We start from the raw sequence: 21,617 nt of genomic DNA on the forward strand, positions 1-21,617 counted from the left end.
CTTTCCTCCTTTAAAAAAAAATTGTCCCCTCTGAGTAAGGGAGGGAAATATTAGGAAATGAAGGTAATACAAAAAGATATCGATAACTTTTAAAAATCAAGATAAAATGTAGAGTGTAATACATTAGAGGTTTTACGCAAGATTTTATTCCTTATTGTATATGTTTATTTGTTTTGTCACTGATTAAGTTTATAATAAAATTTAAGAAGTTAAAGAAATCTCAAGTAGACTGAAATGTAATTTATGTAAGATAAACTGTGACATAATCAATTGCAACAGGGCCAAGGCAATATTGTCCTAATAGAAGAGTCCTGATTTGTATAGATTCTAAAAATAGGAATGCCAATCCTGTTGAAAGGAGAGATACTATATAGAGCAAAGTATTCCAGTCACTAGAAAGGTGTATGCTATTAGTCAAGTAAGAATAATTCTCCATGTTCTACCATCTATCTATATGAAAAGATAACATGTTAATAGCAGCTAGTATCTTATAGAATATCTTGAGATTTACAAAGCACTTCATAAATATTATCTCATTTTATCCTCACAACACCCAGACATGAGAGTTGCTATTATTATCCCCATTTTGCAAAGGAGGAAACTCAAGTGAACAGAAGTTGTGACTTGCCCAGGATCACAGAGGACATTTGTGTCTGAGGCTGTATTTGAACTCAAGACTTCCTGATTCTGGGGCCAGTTGCTCTATCCACTGAAGAATCTAGGGTCCCAGTATCCTTTAAAATGAGTCCACTCACCGCTTCTCTGATTTCATGCTGACCAACCACCTTTATAATTATTAATTAGGTTTCTCTGGTAGGTACCTTTTATGTCCTTCCATGGTAAATAAAGGAATTGTCATTCTGGTTTTATAAATCAGTCTCCTGTGAGTGAGATTAGCATGGTTCAGCGTCCCTGAGCTTTATCACTCACTAATTAAAGTACATGGTACAGTAAACAGAACACAGATACCTCAGTTTCCACCTCTAAAATGACAGGAGGAGGCTGAAGAAGGCATGACCTCTTAGGTCCCTTCCTATTCTAGATCCATGATTCTATGATCCCATGACCATGAGGACTGCTAAAATCCAGTTAGTGTGGCAGTAAAATGAAGAAAGATAGCTGGTGCTGTGGTGACATCACCTAGGTGCTAAGATTCCACAAGCCTATTATTATTTTTATTTATATTTACATTATATTTATACCTTTACTTGCTACAAGTTCTAGATGCATAAATCAGTTGTGTTTCATAGCTTATGTGATTTTGTCAGGCACAGCAAACACTAGAACTGTAGGATGAACTACTAAAGAGTGAACTGTGAAGTAATTTAAGAGGTTTTTCACACTGTAAAAAGGAGATACTTTTAGTTATGCTTCTTTGAATATTTTAGATGTGGTGATGGACTATCTAGTCCTAGGACCAGACTAGCTAAGTATGGAAAGGCTTACATATCAACAGACAAGAAACTTATACACAAAGTATAAGGTATAGAGGTGCTACAGTCTGCATTGGTGGGGGGCATCCATGACAAAGGTATAGATTTTCTGAGTCATACATAAAAGTGCTAAAAATGCATTTTTTTTTTTACCTCATAAAAGAGGGAAGGCGCCGAATCCTTTCACATTGGTCTTCTGATAAAGAATATATTCTTTTCTTTGCTTCTGGGAGATTACAGCACAAAATGCTGAGTGGCTGAGAATAGAAATGTTCTAATATAGCCAGCTGAAAAAAAGAGGGAAGATATTTGGAATGTCTTGACAGCAAATCTTTTGCCTTACATCAATTCAATTTTCTGGGGGTAAAAACCTAAACAAAACAAAAAACCCTAAAATATTTGTGGAGCCAACATGGCTGTTACGAAGCTCAAGTCCTACCTCTGATATATACTAAATGTGTAGCCTTGGACAAATCACATAACCCCTAGGTACCAACTCTGTATTGATAGAAGAAGCTTCCTCCCTGGTACCTGCCAATATGAATATTTTTAGATCAGACTTATAAGCTTATATTCACATATATAAAGATTTCCTTATGTATTTAGACACATATATATGTTTTATGGGTTTGTATGAAACGCTATTAATGGTACTATAGTCACTTAATAAGGAACCATGAAGTTCACACACCCAGATTTTGTGAACAAGGTCAGAAATTATCACCCCCCCCAACACTGACAGGGATCAAGAAAATATCAATAACTATCAACCTATATGCCTATTTTTCCATCTATACAAACCCTTATAAGAGTCAACTCTATATGATTGAGGATATAGTCACTAAATAAGGACATTAGTAGGGAACAGACAAGCTTTCAGAAGTCAGATTCAAAAATGGGACATATCTTTACCATCTTACAATTAACTGAAAGATGCAGAGAACATAAGATCTCATCATGTTTATTGTTTAATGATTATTTAAAAAAAACAGTTGATTCAGTAAAACAAAGTGCTATCTTCCAGGCTCATTTACAGCAAAGTATCTCCTGTACATACATCAAAATCATTCAGGATCCCTTAGAAGATATAACAGAAAGAACCCTGTTTAATGACACTCTGATAACAAACATTAAACTAGGTATAAAATAGAGAGATGTGCTATATGTTTGCCAAAGGTAATTATTCACCACTGGGATGGAAGAGATACAGCAGAGTCCAGTCAAGGAGGGGTTCCCTACAGATAGTGAGGTCTCCAGATGCTCTTGGTTGTAGATGACATTGTGCTGACTGCATTAAGTTCCTACACACTACAGAGGTTCCTGGAAGAGATCTGTAGTCACTCAAAGGAATCTGACCAGTCTATCCATGCAGGAAAGACTAAGTGTATAAATAGTGTGGAAAGCTTTTTTATTGACTTTGATTAGTGTTCCTATGTGGCAGCGAGACATGGAATATCACTGTCTCAGAAGAACTAAAGATGAGCATCAAGCAGAAGGCCATGGAGAGACACATGGTAGGTGTGAGTGCTGCAATGCGTAACCAATGAGGAACTCTTAAGAACAGAAGTAAAGTACATCATCAAAAAACTGTATGACAAAAAGAGAATCTTTTCTTTCTGGGCTGGTCAAATGGCAACAGTGATGGACGACAGGTTGACAGTCAAAATGTTCCGCTAGTACTCTCTCAATGGAGCACCCCTGAGGTGACCTTTTGAGAAAAAATGGACAAGAGTCGCATGGGATGGTGGGTATGGGTCAATCGTGATTAACAGAATTGGCAGGAATTTCCAAATGAATGAGATAATAGATGTATATATAATATCATCTCACTTGAAACTCACAACAATCCTGTAAGGTAGGTACTAAAAATATTATTTTACCAATAACAAAACTGAGACTCAGGAAGGCTAAGTGCACCTCACCAATGGTCACATAGATATAAAGTTACCAGAAGCAGGATCTAAACTTTGGTCCTAAATCTACTATCATATTCACTGCATTAAAATTATCGTACTCAGCAATGTGGAGGATGACTTGGAGAGGGGTAGCCTGGAAGCAGGAAGGTTGAGGCTACTGGTACAGTCCAGGCAAGCAGAGATAAAGACTTGAACTATGATCACTGCAGCAGAAGGGCTGAATATGAGAGTGATAGTGGTAGAAATAACAGGACTTGGAAGCAAACTATGGGCTCCACCTTTACAATCTCATTTATCCCTCCTCTTTATTGAGAAAATACATGATGATAAAATAACAATGCTTGGTACACATATGAACTTGTGGTGTCTTTGCAATAATTCCTTGTCCTTCTAAGGATATAAAACCTACAGTTTGGAAATTATTGGTAAAGAGAAAAAAGCACTGTATTTGGAGTAAGGAGACCTAGATATCAAATCTTGATCCTGCTACTTACTACATGAATGAGCATAATAAAGTAACAACCTCTGTGGGCCTCAGTTTTCTCACCAGACAAGATGATTCCATAATTGTCACTGCCACCAGTTTATTAGGGGGTTCTCATGATTATTCATCTATCAGGGTGGAGAACCTACAGCCTTGAGGCCACATGTGGCCTTCTTGGTCCTCAGGAGCGGCCTCTGGACTGAGTCCAAGTTTTCCAGAACAAATCCTGTTATTAAGTGTATTTGTTCTGTGAAGTTTGGATTTAGTTAAAGGGCCACACTTAAGGACCTGGAAGGTGTATCAGCAAGGCAATAATCACAACACTGACAATAACTGTGAATATGCCTATGTAGTTCTGTATTGCAAAATATGAGAGACTCTTCATATAAAAGGTAGAAGTAAAATATTTATTCAGACACCAGAGGGCCAAATCTCATAACCAATAAGTCCAACCATCCAAGCAGCAACCAACTCCCAAAACCAGTAAGCCCACTTTATCATAACAGCAAGGAACTTAAAACACAATATCACAGCATGGAGTCTCACCATAACCTTCTGCCCCCATGCTGGGGCCTTGCCACAAACACACTCACAGCACACCTAGCACACCTGCGTCTGCTCTCTCCCCTAGCTCTAATTGCCCTGAGGATTTCCTGCTCCACCCTTTCCTTTTCCTCTCATTCAGCAAACTCCTCCCACCACATGTGACTTAGGCTTCCTGTGATGTAAGCAGGTCACACAGGCCTATTAATGGATGGAGAAGATCTTCAAATTTACATTACCATTACAAAGGGCCACATGTGGCCTTGAGGCTACAAGTTCCCCACCCAATCTAGATTACAGTCTCTTAACAAGTTTCTCTGTCTCTACGCTCTCAATGCCAGACTAATCTTATACAAAGATCTTTTCATATAACTTCTTTATTTAACACATAGTAGTAGCTGCTTACCATTGCCTACCAAGTGAAATTTCACCTCTTTAATTTCACATTTGAGACATTTAACAATCTTGGATTACTAGATCCTTCCAGTCTTATCTCATAGTTCTTGTTTTCACATATGGGGTGTCCCAAAGGCATAGTGTAGTTTCAGGCTGTTAAGTATTTAAGTATTAATAGCTTAAAACTGCACTAAGACTTCTGAGATTCCCTGTAATCATACCAAAAGGGAATAAATGTAAGCCCTTGTGCACACTCTATGGTTTACTGCCTCTGTTCCTTTGCTTACACTATTCCCTATGTCTGCAATGTCTTTAGTCCACTCTCTACCTGTTGAATTCATACCCCTTCTTAGGCCAAACTCAGATACTCCCTTCTAACAACAAACCCCCCATCTGGTAGTGATCCTCTGCTCCTCAGAACTTGCAAAGCATTCTCATTTTTTTTATGTACTTATTATGTATTAATCTGAATCATACCTGTGTCTGTGTCCATGCCCCTACTAGATAATGCTCCATATGGACTAGGACTATTCACCCACAAAATCATAGGGTTTAGGACTAAAAGGAACTTTAGCAATCATCTAATCCAACTCTTTCATGTTATAGAACAGGAAACTGAGGTTCAGAGAGGTGCAGTAATTTGCCTAAGGTGACTCAAGTCCGGAGTAGCAACACCAGATTTCAGAAGGAGATTTCAAATTCAAGTCCCTTGAACTAAAACACAGTGTATTTTTCTCTATACCACTGGTTCCCAAATGGAAGGCTTTTGGCTTATGTGGGAACATAGGGGGAATGGCGACAGAAAAAGAATTATTACCAGGACCCCACAGATCCATACAGAAACCAAGTACTATCCGTTTTGTATTTTCACAGTCAGTGAATAATAATACAACCACTGTCATGTGGAGATATGCATGTGATGCTTAAAATGCCTCACATAACAAAAAGATTGGGAATCACTGGGCTACATTACAACTTTATCCAAACTGTTTTTCTCCCCTAGTGACAATTGCAGAACTCTGTACACAGTGAGTGATTAATGTTTAGTTTTTCCCAATGTTGAAAAGAAAGCCAACAATCTAAAATATAATTAATGTTAAAAAAAAAGCTGCAGTCTAATTCATTATAACATTTTGTGGAAAGTCAGGCACATTAATGCATTGCTAATATAGTTATGAATTGGTATAACCACTCTAGGAAGCAATTTGAAATGATGAAAAGAAAGTGACTAAAATGTGCATACTCTTTGACCCAAAGATTCCACTACGGCAAGGTCAGTGACAAGAAGGGTCCATATACAGCAAAATATTTATAGTAGCATTTTTTTGCAGTAGCAAAGAACAATGCACAAAGTAGATATTTGTCTTTTGTGAAATGGTTAAACAAATTGTGGTCCATGAAGGAGGGAAGGAAATAAATATTTATTAAGTGCCTACTATTTGCCAAGTACTATGCTAAGAGCTTTACAAATATTATTTCATTTGGTCCACACAACATCCCTTGGAGGCACTGAAATAGTCTACAAGAATTTATGAACTTGACAAATACAGATATGCTTGGGAAGACATATGAAGTGATGAAAAGTAAAGTAATAGGAACCAGGAAAACAATATACACCATGATTATACACAACAATATACATCATGGCTATAACAATGTAAATGAACCACAACGAAATGGACAAAAATGAATGTAAAATTAGAGAGAACAAGCTTGCCCCCAAAGAGGAGATATAAGAGGTCGTCTTCTTTTCCTTTATAGAAATGGGAAGGAGGGAAATGGAATATTGTATCATGGGCTTTATATCCCTAAAGGGACAAGGAATTATTGCAAGGATTCTACAGTCATATGTGTACCAAACATTGTTACTTTGTTATTATGTATTTTCTCAATCTAGACAGAGGAAGAGATAAATGAGGTGTCAAATACACCAAAAGGCTGAACCAGAATAAAATGTAATTGGGGAAATATGTAACAAATAAAAATACAGTGGAACATAAATAGTTAATATGTGGTTTTCTAAGTCAATACTTGGTCTGCAGGGATCCTTTTGGACAGTTTAGTGGCTCTTGTTTCTATTGGACATTACTACTATATGTAATGGCAGACTTTCACAATATGCTGATTAGTTTTGCTGCGCTTCATTTTTCTTTTCCTCTGAAAAATTCCTACGGATTTTTTCCTAGGATGAGAGGGGAAGTGAGAGGAATGGAGGAAAATGTGAGTGATGTAAAGACAAAAGATATCAATGAAATAGATTTTTAAAATTAATGACAATGTCATAATGACAGACACTCTTGGTAACTAAGCAAAGAGAAATGGGGAATAAAGAATTTGGCAGTTTATCTAACATTGTCCAAGGGAAGAAAAGGTGTATCCAAGGGATAACAAGGATCCTAGTTACTAGAAAGATAAGCTCCCTAGAGAAACAGGGATAGTTATCCAGGTTTTATTACAGTCTGCACGAAATATTCCATAAGACTACCAATTCCCTTTGATATGATTTTCATAACCATCAGGAACCTTAAGACTACCAATTTGATTTCCCACATATGCTGATAACAGGAAGGAGGAGTCCTGGGAAGTAGTTTACATGAGTCAGTCTTCCAGAGTCTGATCACTATAGAGTAAAGGGAGAAAATTAAGTTTCAGAGCTTGAAAAGCTGAAGCTAAATCATAATATAAAGTAACCCCACCAAGGAATTATCCAAAGGTCCTGTAAGGCTCTATCACAAACAGCCAGGCTCTATTTCAACTACAACAATAAGATAATGGCAGACCATTTTTTTCTTCAGTAAGAAGTAAAAATCCGTTATTACTACTTAATTTTATTTCTTCAAATTTATTTTCAACCCTAAGTTGTCCCTCAGACTGATATTATGTTGTTTTGATTAAACTTTAGTAATATTTTTCAGCATGAAGAAACTGAAGACTAAAGAAAAGGAGGGACTTGCTTCAATGTAGCAGAGCCAGAACTAGGATAGGAACCTCAAACTTGCTTAGCAAAGTAAGCCACTTTTCAAGTATATTTTTAATATCTAGTCTGCTAGAAGTTGATTACCCCATGATTCCTATGAAGGCAATGCCTTGAATTCGCTCACTACACTGGCGAGGTATAAACTCTGTGGCCAAGTATTACACTTTAGCCAACAATGCACTGGTGAACAAGGGAGACTGGGTAAGAGGATGTTGGAGGCAATATGGAAAACTAGTTGAAAAATCATTCAAGACACATGTTCTGTTGTCAATGAATCAGTAACATCTTCATTTCAAAAGACATAAAATCACAGCATGTTAGATTTGAGGCACCTCAGAGATCATGTAAGCCAATCCCCTCATGTTCCTCCCCAGGAAACTGGAACTCGGAGAGATTAGATGACTTTCCAAAGGTCATACAGTGAATTAGCAACAGCTACAACCAGCAGTTCATGTTTATAGTGTTTAAGGTTTATGGAGGGCTTGGTAAGTACAGGAATTATCTTCATGTCATTGTGGAAATAACTCAGAAAGTTATCTGACTTGCCAAGATTACAAAATCGGTAAATAGCAGAGCCAGAACTTGAATCCAGGTAATTTCATTCACCTAGGTTACACTTTACAAAAAGATATTTTCAGTATTTCATCAGCAAACAGCAAGAGAAAAAGTTCTATTTTAAGTGTAGGGTTTTTTGCCTTAATTTTATTTTAATACATTTGTATTTTAAACATTATGTAGCAATAAATAACTATAAGATTTCAGAACAATATAACTTAACATAACTTATTCAAAAGCTATCATTGTATGATCTTAAAATTTTCAGACTAACTTGTCAACTTGTATTGAGCATTTTCACCTTCTTTAAAACAAGTGGTTACTATATTTAAAGTTTCTTCAGTGTCCTCTTACCTGGAGTCCTTTGATGAAGTTTTGAACTGAAAAATCATGGTATAGAAATATATTGGTCAGAACTTGTAATGCTTTTTCATTGAGTTTAAAGGGGAACCGGGTTGTAAGAAGTAGCTAAAAGAAAAATTGAAAAATATATTACTTGTTAGTTTAAAGAGAGAGCTAGTTTAAACAGATTAGCTAATTCTCTGCTGGGTCAAATATCTGTCAGTTTTCTCTTAGTTTCATTCCATAAGCAGAAGACAAAAGCTCCCTTTCCAAGGTATAATCTCAGAAGCAATGAAAGACATTTACCAATCCTGTAAGAACAAGATAGTACTAAAATGCTGTTTCTTATTTCTCCAACTACTGTTTATTAGTTAAGTGATTACTGAGGTTTTTAAAAAAACAACCGGTGAAGATCAATGGGATAGTGTTTGTAAAATTTCTGTTACTGAGACAATATTGTTACTAAGACTGACAATACTACAGAAGAAACGACTTTGAGAATTAGATGCCTGACTTTTCTAAGAAGAAAACAGCTGATATGAAGAACAAGGGAATGAGTTTTCCCAAAGTGAGCAAAAATACAAGAATTACCCAGGAAATTATACCTCATCTCTGGATAGTAGAAAACAGGATATACTGTTTCCTCCTTCATTTTGCCATGTTTATGTAATGAATGTAAGTAAATAAAATTCTACTACAGATGGTCTGTGTATTGCTAAATCTGCCAGCCATCTCAGATCAAAAGGAAGTCTACTCTCAAATATAAGATATATTTAGATAATATTAACAGTAAAATACAAATAGTTTTCAATGGCACGCACACACACACACACACACACACACGAATCAATGAAAACTTGCCCTATGCATCACCATTCAAAGAAAATACAGTAACTGCAAGAAGCCATGCTCACCGCAAAACCAAGTAAAATAAGACCACTGCAAAACAATTTCACATTTGAGGACTGGAAAAACTGTCAGTATAGCTTTTGATAAATTTAGACATGCATCTTGTCTTCCTTTTGGAAAAAAAAATGCAAAGGTGGTCAGTAAATAAATGTCCAATTATCATCAGTACACAAGGACAATCACTCAGCATGTATGACATCTCTGCAGAAAGCCCCTTGCTTACAAGATTAGCTAACGACCTGAAGAATCTTTATTTTCTTGTCAGGGTAGAATTAGCTAAAAAGCTTCAATTTTTTTTTTCTGTTAAATTTTTTTTAAATTGTGTTACTAAAACTTCTATAATTATTTATAGTACTTAACTGCATGCTTGGCAGTCAGTAAAGATTCCATTGAAAACTTCAAACCATTTTACATGAGATATAAAAGGCAAAACATTTATTGTTACATATAAATACAATATATGTATGCAAACACATACATACACACACATACAGACATGCACACAGAAATATACATTAAATCCCATTAAATATAAAGATGTGACTATATATTAAATTTGTTTTATCTGAAGACAAAAATAATCTAGGAAAAATTAATAAAGCATTATATTAAATTGTACAAATGAATGCACTCAAAAATGTTATTCTGAGATATGTACAGCATTTTTTCCTCTAAATATGCACTCTTATGGCACCACCATGTTCTCTGCTACTCACTTTATCCTAGTTTCCTTGGGAAAAAATTACCTTGTCCAGTAGTTTAGCCAGATGTTCCTTGCAAGACAACGACTGGAGTAGTTCTATACATAGAGAAGACACTGCCTGAGGAAGCAATCGATGGATAATGATTGGAGATGTGGCAATTCCAAAAACAAGTACTATTGGAAGCTCATGTAGGTACTGACTAGATTCCAAGAGAAAAAAGAAACAAAAATAATCTTTAAGTAATTAAATATATTTCAGTACTTGATACTTCTGAATGAGACAAAGTATAATTTCCTTCCCTTATCTGATAATGGATAATAATAGAAGTTCCACATTTAAACAAGAAATCCTATCTGTGTAAAGTCAGAAGACACCTTAAGAGTAAATTAAGCCTAACTCCTCATTTTGCAGATGAAAAAGCAGATCCAGGGAGATCAATAAATTCAAAGAATCTTACAAGGGAACTCACAAGGTCACATAATCTCATTCCTACCCAAAGCCAGAATTCTATTGTATCCTTGACAGATGGCTATCTAGTCTTTGCCAGAATACTTTCAGTGACAAGGAGCTACAGAGTAAACAATCTATTCTCCAGGAACTCTAATTTTAAAAAAGATGTCACTAAGGTATCTAGTGGGGGAGAAACTGAAATCTTTTATGTATATGTCTTTTTTTTGTGTGTGTGTGTGTGTGTGTGTGTGTGTGTGTGTGTGTGAGAGAGAGAGAGAGAGAGAGCATGAGAAAGTAAGAGAGAATGCTTGTGTATGGCAATTTTTAACAGAAATTTCTCTAAAATGTATTTATGCCAGGGTTCCCAACACAGGATACAAGAAACTTGTCAAGTAGATATGGAGAATATTTAGCAAATAATTATATTATCCTATTGAGTAATTCCAAAAGTAATAAGTGAAAAAATGTGTGAATTAGAGAACAGGGAGGGGGAAGGGGACAGAAGGGAGGGAATATTAAAAGTACGTCTGCAAAGTTTCAAAAAACAGATGAAGGAATAATTCCTGTGGACCAAAACCAAATGAGTTTTGGATACAAAATCTTTTTCATAGATGAGGTAATTAATCTCCGCAATAACCAGCAACTCCAAATTGATTCCCCATTGATGAAGCTACAAAATTTTTGTTGTACTCTTTGGAGAAGATCTTATCCTTACTAAATGTGCTCACAAGGCTTCAATTCCATTTATAATAATATCTCTGTGAATTCAGATTCTCAGTTCTGTTATCAATTACACGTTCATAGATTTAGAGCCAGAAAGGACCTCAGAGGTCATCTAGTCTAGTGGTGTCAAACTGAAACAAAAAGAGAGACCACTATCCATACATAAGGATATCTGCACACTGCATGTTGACTTAGTTTTAAAATGTAATGTTATCTATGTTTATTGTGTTTTTATTTGTTAAATATTTCCCAATTAAATTTGGAAATGGTAGGGGCCACATTCAAGAGCCGTGTTTGATATTTCTGATCTAATCCAACCCCTCATTTTATAGATGAAGAAACTGACATCCAGAGAGGCGGTGTCTTGCTCAGTCACATAGGCAGTAAGTAGCAGAACTGGGATTCAAACTAAGGTATCGTGACTCAAAATTCAATGCTCTTTTTACTGCAATAAACTGCTTCCCCAAAGCAAAAAACAAAATGGAGGCTGAACATATGTGAACACTTCTTTCAAAAACTATACTGAGAATAAAATTGCAGGTCAAAAAGAAAGAGAATCAAGGATCTCATTAAATTGTTTTGAGTTTTACTAAACAGTTAACAAATTTATATCAAAAAATGTTGTTAGGTTTTGAATAAAGTTTTCATTATGAAAACTTAATCACTTTATTTTATTTCTTATGTTCAGAGGCATAGGGACTGGACCTGTGATTTCACTGGCATAGAAACTCCTGGATGAGGAAACTCTCTCTCCCAATGCAGGTCAGCACCTTCTGTGTCTAGGAGAGTCACCAAGGCCAGTGGGCTGCATTGCAGCAAGGCCTACAACGTGTCCAAGTGTAGCCTCAATGAGATTAAAATGTAATTGGGAAATATTTAACAAAATAAATAAAAATGACAGAAAATAGATTATGTTAATATGTTGCTTTCTAGGTCAATATGTGGCCCACAAGGATCCTTATGTACAGTTTAGTGGCCACTGTTTCTATTTGAGTTTGATACCCTTGGCGTAGAGCACTAGCAGATTAAGGGAAGTACTTGCCCAGGGTCACAAAGACAGTATGTATCAGAAGCAAGAATGGTACCCAGGTCTCCCTGCCTTCGAGGCTGGCTCTCTATTATGTCTTGTTACTTTTCTCTTATTTGTATGTAAATGGAAAATCCTAGAATTTAATTTTAAAATGAACAAAGGTTATGGAAAGGTTTACTGAAAACCAAGGGGTATGGGAACTAAAAAGATTGGAAACTCTGGTATTAAACTATTTCTTGCATTTTATATATTCAAAACAATTTAACCTTTTATTGATGATAACTTTAATAACAGTAATAGTAGCTAGCATTTATATAGTGCTTTATGATATGCAAAGTGTTTTACATGTTATCTCCTTTGATGACTCAGGGTCAAGCCTATGAACACCAGTCATCAAACTAAACTATAACAATCTTAGTCTCTAAAGCTTAGAGGTTAGTAAGTATATAGGAGCTGTTGCTTTAGATATAACCATTCTGCTTTTTCCTTCTGTATTCTTATTCACTGTTAATTCTAACTTCTCATTGCATTAACCCCTAATGGTTCTAGCCTTAGTTAAATAAAAGAGTGGTCATGATCATCAAGTATTTGGTAAAACATAGTCAAAATTTTTTTTATAAAGAGAGTTAAAGGTTATAGGATTTTTGAGTCAAAAAGAATCATCGAGATGAGCTACTTCGGTATGCAAAAGTGAGATACACAGTGGTACTTGAATCATCCATTCTCTTCCTTGTTTCGTGACTTGCACATATATGTAATGCATTTTAACATTTGAACATCTTTCCTTTAAATATCCTCCAACTAGTTTATTTTCATTCGGTTGACCTGTCTGCATTCAAGAAGGCATCATTCTTGAGAAGAAGAATGAACAAGTGTTCAGAGACTCAGAAAATGGCGAGACATCAGAAAATAGGTTTTAGCAAATTCTAATGACACAAATGGACATCATCCACAGGAAGAAGCAATTTAGCTTTTTATTCAGCAAAGCAAGAAACTATCTTCACGAGACAAATGGGCCCTTGGGGGCTCTGCCTTACTTGGTGAGTTCAGAACTGGTTAACTTTTCTCTTTTTGATTCTCATTGCTATGTCAGGAAGTGAATGCCTAATCGGACAACAATATTCATTTATTCAGCATTTGAAGCTTGGATTTCCTCCAGTTTCTATCAAACTGAAGAAATACTTAACTGCTGATCCTCTCTAAAAACGGTTTCTTCTTTATTAAAAGAAAATATGTTGCTGCAATTGATGTTAGAAGCTCAAAGAAAGGAAGGAATGGAAGATTTTTAGTGCTGACACAAGAGGAGACTCCATTACCTGCTGATAAGTATGAAGTCTTGAAGTACTTTGGTGGAGAAACTTTCTATGTCCTTCAAGATGATCACAATAGGAGGTGATTCCTTCCACTGACTGGAAGAAGTTATTTTTTTGTTTACACTTTCAGAGCCTGTCTTCTGTAATGATAGTGGGAAAATTAAAAGCAATTGTTGAAAAAGGATTAAAAATATGCTTTACGGAAAGTTATGATGTCAACAACTAATGAATCTTTTTATATGGCTTATTGCAGTGGTGTCAAATTCAAATAGAAATAGATTCCAGGGGGCTACATGTTGACTTAGAAAACCACAAATTTATATATTGCATTTTTATTTATTTTGTTAAATATTTCCCAACTGTATGTTAATTTGGGTCAGGCCACAATACGGAGTTGCATGAATTTGACACCTCTGGTTTTCAGTATTACTGTTTCTTTTACTTCTCCACATAATATGCAGAGAAATGCATTTAGAATAATAAATAGCAGTCTTTCTTGTTTCTGGTGGCACAGTGGATAGAGTGCTAAGCATGGAGTCAGGAAGACTTGAGTTCAAATCTGGCCTCAGATACTTATTAGCTCTATGACCCTGAGCAAGTCACTTACTCACTATCTACCTCAGTTTCCTCAAATATAAAATATCAGGTTTGTTGTGAGGATTAAATAAGATAATATCTACAAAGCACTTAGTACTTGGCATGTAGTAGGCCCTTACCAAATGTTTATTTCCTTCCTCCCACCAATAATACACATGAATTGAAACTTATATCACATATTCAAATTTGCTGCACATATTGGGAAGAGATGAAAGATTCTGGGGGGAAATGGATGAATTTCCACAAAATATTTACTTTAGAGTTGATTTTTTTTCTCCTCCTATGAGAGAACTAGTGAAATCTTGCATTTTAATAAAGTTGGTTGACATCAAAAGAACTCCGTCTTAACCCAGTTCACACTTCCAACTCTGGCTTCATTTGTCTCTATATCCAGCCTTGGTTCTGTGGTCTGACCCTTTTTTTTATATCTCACTAGTTACCACACTAGAATCTTCTGCATTTCAACATTTCCCTATTCCTAGACCATAAATCCTATCTCCTGGTAATGCCTAACATTGAATTCTGCTACTCTTGCACTTACTGCTAGAAAAAGTAGTGAAATAAAATTGATTCAATGTGCCTAGTACATAGTAGGCACTTAATCAATGCTTGTTGACTGATTCATACATAAGCAATTTATACACATTTCCTTCAGATGGGACCTACTTGTTATCATTATTTGCCATTATTCATCTCAACTCTCGAATGCTGCAGAACAAAAATTTCAAATCTTTCCATCTTTTTCTTCAAGCCCCCAACTTCCACATGGCCCATTCTCCATATTTTCAGAAAATGATAGCATTCTAACTTGTTAAGATTTTAAACTCCCTCAGTTTCCCTCCTACACTCCTTAAAAACTTTTCAACTTTCCTTCCCACTGGTCAAGAACAGGTAACAACAGTACATAAAGCTAATCTTCTATGAGTATTGCTCTCTAAAAATATTAAATTTCCCAATTTCTGTTATGTTGCCTCACTGTTTTCATTATCTTTAATGAAATTAATGATTATTTTTCTGATTTGTTCTTTGACTTACCCATTCTTTAGAATTAAGATTTTAAATCTCCAATTAAGTTTTTTTAATTTAATTTAAATTTATTTATTTAACATATTTGGTTTTCAGCATTGATTTTCACAACAGTTTGAGTTACAAATTTTCTCCCCATTTCTACCCTCCCCCCCACTCCAAGATGGCATATATTCTGGTTGCCCTGTTCCCCAGTCAGCCCTCCCCTCTATCACCCCCCTCCCCTCTCATTCCCTTTTCTCTTCCTTTCTTGTAGGGCAAGATAAATTTCTACGCCCCATTGCCTGTGTATCTTATTTTTTAGTTGCATGCCAAAAACTTTTTTTTTTTTGAACATCTGATTTTAAAACTTTGAGTTCCAAATTCTCTCCCCTCTTCCCTTCCCACCCACCCTCCCTAAGAAGTCGAGCAATTCAACCTAGGCCACACATGTATCATTATGTATAACCCTTCCACAATACTCATGGTGTGAAAGGCTAACTACATTTTGCTCCTTCCCAACCCATCCCGCTTTATTGAATTTTCTCCCTTGACCCTGTCCCCTTTCTAAAGTGTTTGTTTTGATTACCTCCACCCCCAACTGCCCTCCTCTCCATCATCCCCCCACCTTTTATTTTTTTTTTATCTTCCTCCCTCTTCTTTCCTGTGGGGTAAGATACCCAACTGAGTATGTATGGTGTTCCCCCTCAGGCCAAATCTGATGAGAGCAAGGTTCACTCATTCCCCCCTCACCTGCCCTCTCCCCTCCTCCCACAGAACTGCTTCGTCCTGCCACCTTTATGCGAGATAATCCACCCCATTCTATCTCTCCCTATCTCCCTCTCTCAGTATGTTGCTCTCTCATCCCTTAATTTCATTTTATTTCTTTTAGATATCTTCCCTTCATCTTCAACTCACCCTGTGTCTGCTCTCTCTCTTTTACATATATATATGTATATACATACACATATACATATATATACCTACATATACATACACATATAAACACACACATACATATACACATACATACACATACACATAGATATATACATACATACACATTCACTTATATATACACATAAACATATATATATATACATAAACATATATATATATATACACATAAACATATATATATATATATATATGCATATTCCCTTCAACTACCCTAATACTGAGGTCTCATGAATCATACACATCATCTTTCCATGTAGGAATGTAAACAAAACAGTTCAACTTTAGTAAGTCCCTTGCAATTTCCGTTTCTTGATTACCTTTTCATGCTTCTCTTGATTCTTGTGTTTGAAAGTCAAATTTTCTATTCAATTCTGGTCTTTTCACTGAGAAAGCTTGAAAGTCCTCTATTTTATTGAAAATCCATATTTTGCCTGGGAGCATGATACTTAGTTTTGCTGGGTAGGTGATTCTAGGTTTTAATCCTAACTCCATTGACCTCCGGAATATCGCATTCCAAGCCCTTCGATCTCTTAATGTAGAAGCTGCTAGATCTTGGATTATTCTGATTGGGTTTCCACAATACTCAAATTGTTTCTTTCTGGCTGCTTGTAATATTTTCTCCTTGATCTGGGAGCTCTGGAATTTGATGACAATATTCCTAGGAGATTTCTTTTTGGGATCTATTTGAGGAGGCGATCGATGGATTCTTTCAATTTCTATTTTGCCCTGTGGCTCTAGAATATCAGGGCAGTTCTCCTTCACAATTTCTTGAAAGATGACATCTAGGCTCTTTTTTTGATCATGGCTTTCAGGTAGTCCAATAATTTTTATTTATCTCTCCTGGATCTATTTTCCAGGTCAGTGGTTTTTCCAATGAGATATTGTCTTCCATTTTTTCATTCCTTTGGTTCTGTTTTATAATATCCTGATTTCTCATAAAGTCACTAGCTTCCACTTGCTCCAATCTCATTTTTAAAGTAGTATTTTCTTCAGTGGTCTTTTGGACCTCCTTTTCCATTTGGCTAATTCTGCCTTTCAAGGCATTCTTCTCCTCATTGGCTTTTTGGAGCTCTTTTGCCATTTGAGTTAGTCTATTTTTTAAGGTGTTGTTTTCTTCAGTGTACTTTTTCAGTACTTTTTAGGTCTCCTTTAGCAAGTCATTGACTTGTTTTTCATGGTTTTCTCGCATCCTTCTCATTTCTCTTCCCAATTTTTCCTCTACTTCTCTAACTTGCTTTTCCAAATCCTTTTTGAGTTCTTCTATGGCCTGGGGCCAGTTCATGTTTTTCTTGGAGGCTTTTGTTGTAGGCTCTATGACTTTGTTGTCTTCTTTAGGCTGTATGTTTTGGTCTTCTTTGTCACCAAAGAAAGAATCCAAAGTCTGAGACTGAATCTGGGTGCGTTTTCACTGCCTGGCCATATTCCCAACCAACTAACTTGACCCTTGAGTTTTCCAGTGGGGTATGACTGCTTGTAGACTAACGAGTTCTATGTTCCATGTTTGGGGGGGAGGTGCCAGTTCTGTCAGACCCGCACTACTCCTTCCCCAAGAACCCCCAGCCCGGGCTGGGCTTAGATCTTCAGCAGGCTGTTGCACTCCTGCTCTGATCCGCCACTTAATTCCTCCCACCAGGTGGGTCTGGGGCCAGAAGCAGCAGCAACTGTAGCTGCCCCACCTCCGCTGCCCCCGGGGCTGGAAGCTGAACCACGAACTCCTTCCACTCCTGCAGCTTTTCCCACGAACCTTCTCCGCAGTCTTTGGTGTTTGTGGGTCGAGGGGTCTGGTAACTGCCGCAGCTCACATATTCAGGGCGCTGGGGGCCCCATCTGCCCGACTCCAAGTTTGGTTGTTCCACGCCACTCAGGCTGGGCTCTGCTCCACTCCGTTCCCAGCTCCCAGCTCCCAGCTCCGTGTGGAATAGACCTCACCCAGAGACCATCCAGGCTGTCCTGGGCTGGAGCCCTGCTTCCCTCTGCTGTTCTGTGGGTTCTGACGTTCTAGAATTGGTTCAGAGCCATTTTTTATAGGTTTTTGGAGGGACTCAGTATGGAGCTCACTCTAGTCCCTGCTTACCAGCCGCCATCTTTCCAATTAAGTTTTAATCTTTACTTCAAAGGCCTTTTAAATAACTCTTTTTTATAGTCCATAAAATACATTTAATATTTCTGCTTTTCTTTACTTATGTGCAAGGCTTTTACGTCCGAATACATGGTCAATTTTTGTGACAATGCCATCACAAACGGGAAATAACTATATTTTATTTCAATTCAACAGAGTGAAGACATGACAGAGGTCGACCATATCTAACATTTCTAGAATCCTATTTAGGTCCTTCTTGTCTTTTTTGTTTATTTTTTGTTTAGGTTTATCTAGGTCTGAGAGAAGTAAATTGATGGCCACCACTATTATATTTCTATTGTCTATTTCATCCTGCATCTCATTCAACTTTCCTTTAAGTATTCAGATGTTATGGCATTTAGTGAAAATAAGTTTAATATTGATATTATTTCATTGCCTCTGACACCTTTCAGAAAATGTAATTTTCTTGTTATCTCTTTTAATTAGGTCTATTTTTCCTTTTACCTTGTCAGAGATCGTCAGTTATGTGCCTGTGCCTTTTTTATTTCCACTGAAGTACAATATATTCTGCTCCTGCCCCTTATTTTAATGATGTGCATCTTTTGGTTTTGAATGTGCTTCTTGTAAATAACATATTACTGGATTACAGTTTCAAATCCATTTTGCTACCTTCTTCCACTTTATGGATGAGTCCATCCCATTCACATTCACAGTTATGGTTGTTAATTGCATTTATCCCTCCATCTTATTCTCTTACATTTCTCCTTCTCTTTGTTTTTCACTCCTCTTTAAGTTTGTTTTGCTTATAATTAATCCTTCTCCTAATTTATACTTCCTCTTATTCCCCTCTCTTCCTTTTTCCTACTGTTTCTCTGTTGAGGGAAATGTATTCCTGTAACTAATTCAGTGTGTGTGTGTGTGTGTGTGTGTGTGTGTGTGTGTGTGTGTGAATTTTTCCTTTTTCTAACCTGTCCAGGTGAGGGTAAGCCTCAATAATTGACTTCTGTTACCTCCTCATATCAGAATGTAAATGGTTTATCTTTCTTTAGTACCTTATGAGTGCTTGCTCATATTTGCCTTTTTATGTTTCTCTTGACTCTTGTATTTTTATTTCAAAGTTTCTATGGAGCTCTGGTCTTTTCATAAAGAATGTTTGAAAGTCCTTCATTTCAAAAAATTCCATTTTCTCTCCCCTTTCCTCCCCCCCTCCCCACTTCTGCCAGAAGTATATTCAGTTTTGCAAGGCAAATTATTCTTGTCCGTAAGCTTAGATCTTTTGATTTTTGGAATGTCACATTCCTTCACAGTGTCCTACTTCTTCACAGTGGTAGTTGCTAAATTGTGTGTTATGTGTGTGGCTCCTTGGTATTGAATTATTACTTCCTGGATGCCTGTAGTATTTTTTTCTCTGACCTAGAACCTCTGTATTGTGGCTATAATATTTCTGAGTTTTCATTTTGAGATTTCATTCAGGAGATGACTAGTAGATTCTATTTCTTTTATAGTTTCTTGAAATATAATATCTAGGCTCTTTTTTTTTTTTGGTTGTAACTTTCCAGTAATTTGATGATTCTTAAATAATCTTTCCTCTATTTGTTTTCCAGGTCAGTTTTTGTTATGAGATACATTTAATTTTTTTTTCTTTTTTTCAGTCTTTTGACATTAATATTTCTTGTTGTCTCATGGAGTTGTTAGCTTTTATGACATCCACTCTAATTTTCAGGAAGTTTTTTTTTTTTTTTTTACTTTGAACCTCTTGTTCCAAGCTATTAATTCTCTTTTCTTAGGTTTCTACCATAGGTTTCATTTCCTTTCTCATTTTTTCTTCTAGTGCTCTCACTTTTTTTTTTAAACAGCATTTTATTTTTCTCCAATTACATATAAAGATGGTTTTCAACATTCATTTTTTATAGGATTTTGAGTTCCAAATTTTTCTCCCTCTCTCCCTCCTACCCCTCCTTCCTCCCCAAGATGGCAAGCAATCTGATATAGGTTATATATGTGCAATCGTGTTAAATATATTTCTACATTAGTCATGTTGTCTCACTAGGTTTTAAAAATCATTTTTGACACTTAAAAAAATTCTCATTGTATCACTTTCAGGAATTTTAATTCAATTTGTGTCTAGGATATATTTTTATTTGAGACTTTGCTTGTTGACATTTTGGAGTCATTCTTTTCTTCTGGGGTTGTGTCTTGAGCATCACTATCACCGTAACATCTCTTTATGGAGGGATTCTTTTTGTTTGTTTGCTCATTATTCTAAGCTTACTTATGGACTTTGGGCTTTATGTAAGGTCCAAGCTCTGCACATTTCTGGAGGGGAATGTCTAAGCTGAGCTTTTATTCTCTTGAGTCTTTCTGCTGTTTTCTTGGGGCACTGTGTATTGTGTTATTTCTGAATCTTGGGACAGCTCAGGGTGGGAGACTTGAACATTGTCAAAGTGATGTGATCCATGGCAAAATCTGCTTGCTGCCCCCTAGTCTCAGCTCTGCAAGTATTCCATCATGTTGGCTCTGCCTCTTAAGCTGTGCTTTTAGTCCCATTCTTTTTCATTTCTTCCAGGACCCTACTCTAATAATCATCACATCTCTCTCAAGTATTTTCAATCTTTTTTATCTTTGCTAGTTCCTGCCTATCTGATTCTCAATTCCCCTGGCCATAGAAAAGTGTTCTCTTGATCTTTTATTTTTTAAATTTTTAAAAATTTAATATATTTAGTTTGCAGCATTGATTTTCACAAGAGTTTGAATTACAAATTTTCTCCCCATTTCTACCCTCCCCCCCACTCCAAGATGGCGTATATTCTGGTTGCCCTGTTCCCCAGTCAGCCCTCCCTTCTGTCACTGACTTCCCTCCCATCCCCTTTTCCCTTCCTTTCTTGTAGGGCAAGATAAATTTCTACGCCCCATTGCCTGTGTATCTTATTTTCTAGTTGCATGCAAAAACTTTTTTTTTTGTTTTTGAACATCTGTTTTTAAAACTCTGAGTTCCAAATTCTCTCCCCTCTTCCCTTCCCACCCACCCTCCCTAGGAAGTCAAGCAATTCAACATGGGCCACATGCACATCATTATGTATAACCCTTCCACAATACTCATGTTGTGAAAGACTAACTATGTTTTGCTTCTTCCTAACCTATCCCCCTTTATTGAATTTTCTCCCTTGACCCTGTCCCTTTTCAAAAGTGTTTTGTTTTTG

At 36.4% G+C, this 21,617-nt stretch overlaps 1 protein-coding gene across 2 annotated transcripts in view; it reads right to left on the reverse strand.

Annotated features, from left to right (window-relative positions):
- Positions 1-21,617, reverse strand: part of ORC3 (origin recognition complex subunit 3) — a 128,323-nt gene that overhangs the window by 64,993 nt on the left and 41,713 nt on the right. For both annotated transcript variants that reach the window (XM_036768749.1, XM_036768748.1), the window contains exons 7-10: positions 13,779-13,915; positions 10,302-10,458; positions 8,659-8,772; positions 1,587-1,720 (exon numbers count right to left, since the gene is read on the reverse strand). In XM_036768749.1, the coding sequence (XP_036624644.1) occupies positions 1,587-1,720; positions 8,659-8,772; positions 10,302-10,458; positions 13,779-13,915 (542 nt within the window). The remainder of the gene's footprint in view (positions 1-1,586; positions 1,721-8,658; positions 8,773-10,301; positions 10,459-13,778; positions 13,916-21,617) is intronic.

The sequence above is a fragment of the Trichosurus vulpecula genome, chromosome 7 (assembly GCF_011100635.1).
Source record: "Trichosurus vulpecula isolate mTriVul1 chromosome 7, mTriVul1.pri, whole genome shotgun sequence".
Taxonomy (NCBI): Eukaryota; Metazoa; Chordata; class Mammalia; order Diprotodontia; family Phalangeridae; genus Trichosurus; species Trichosurus vulpecula.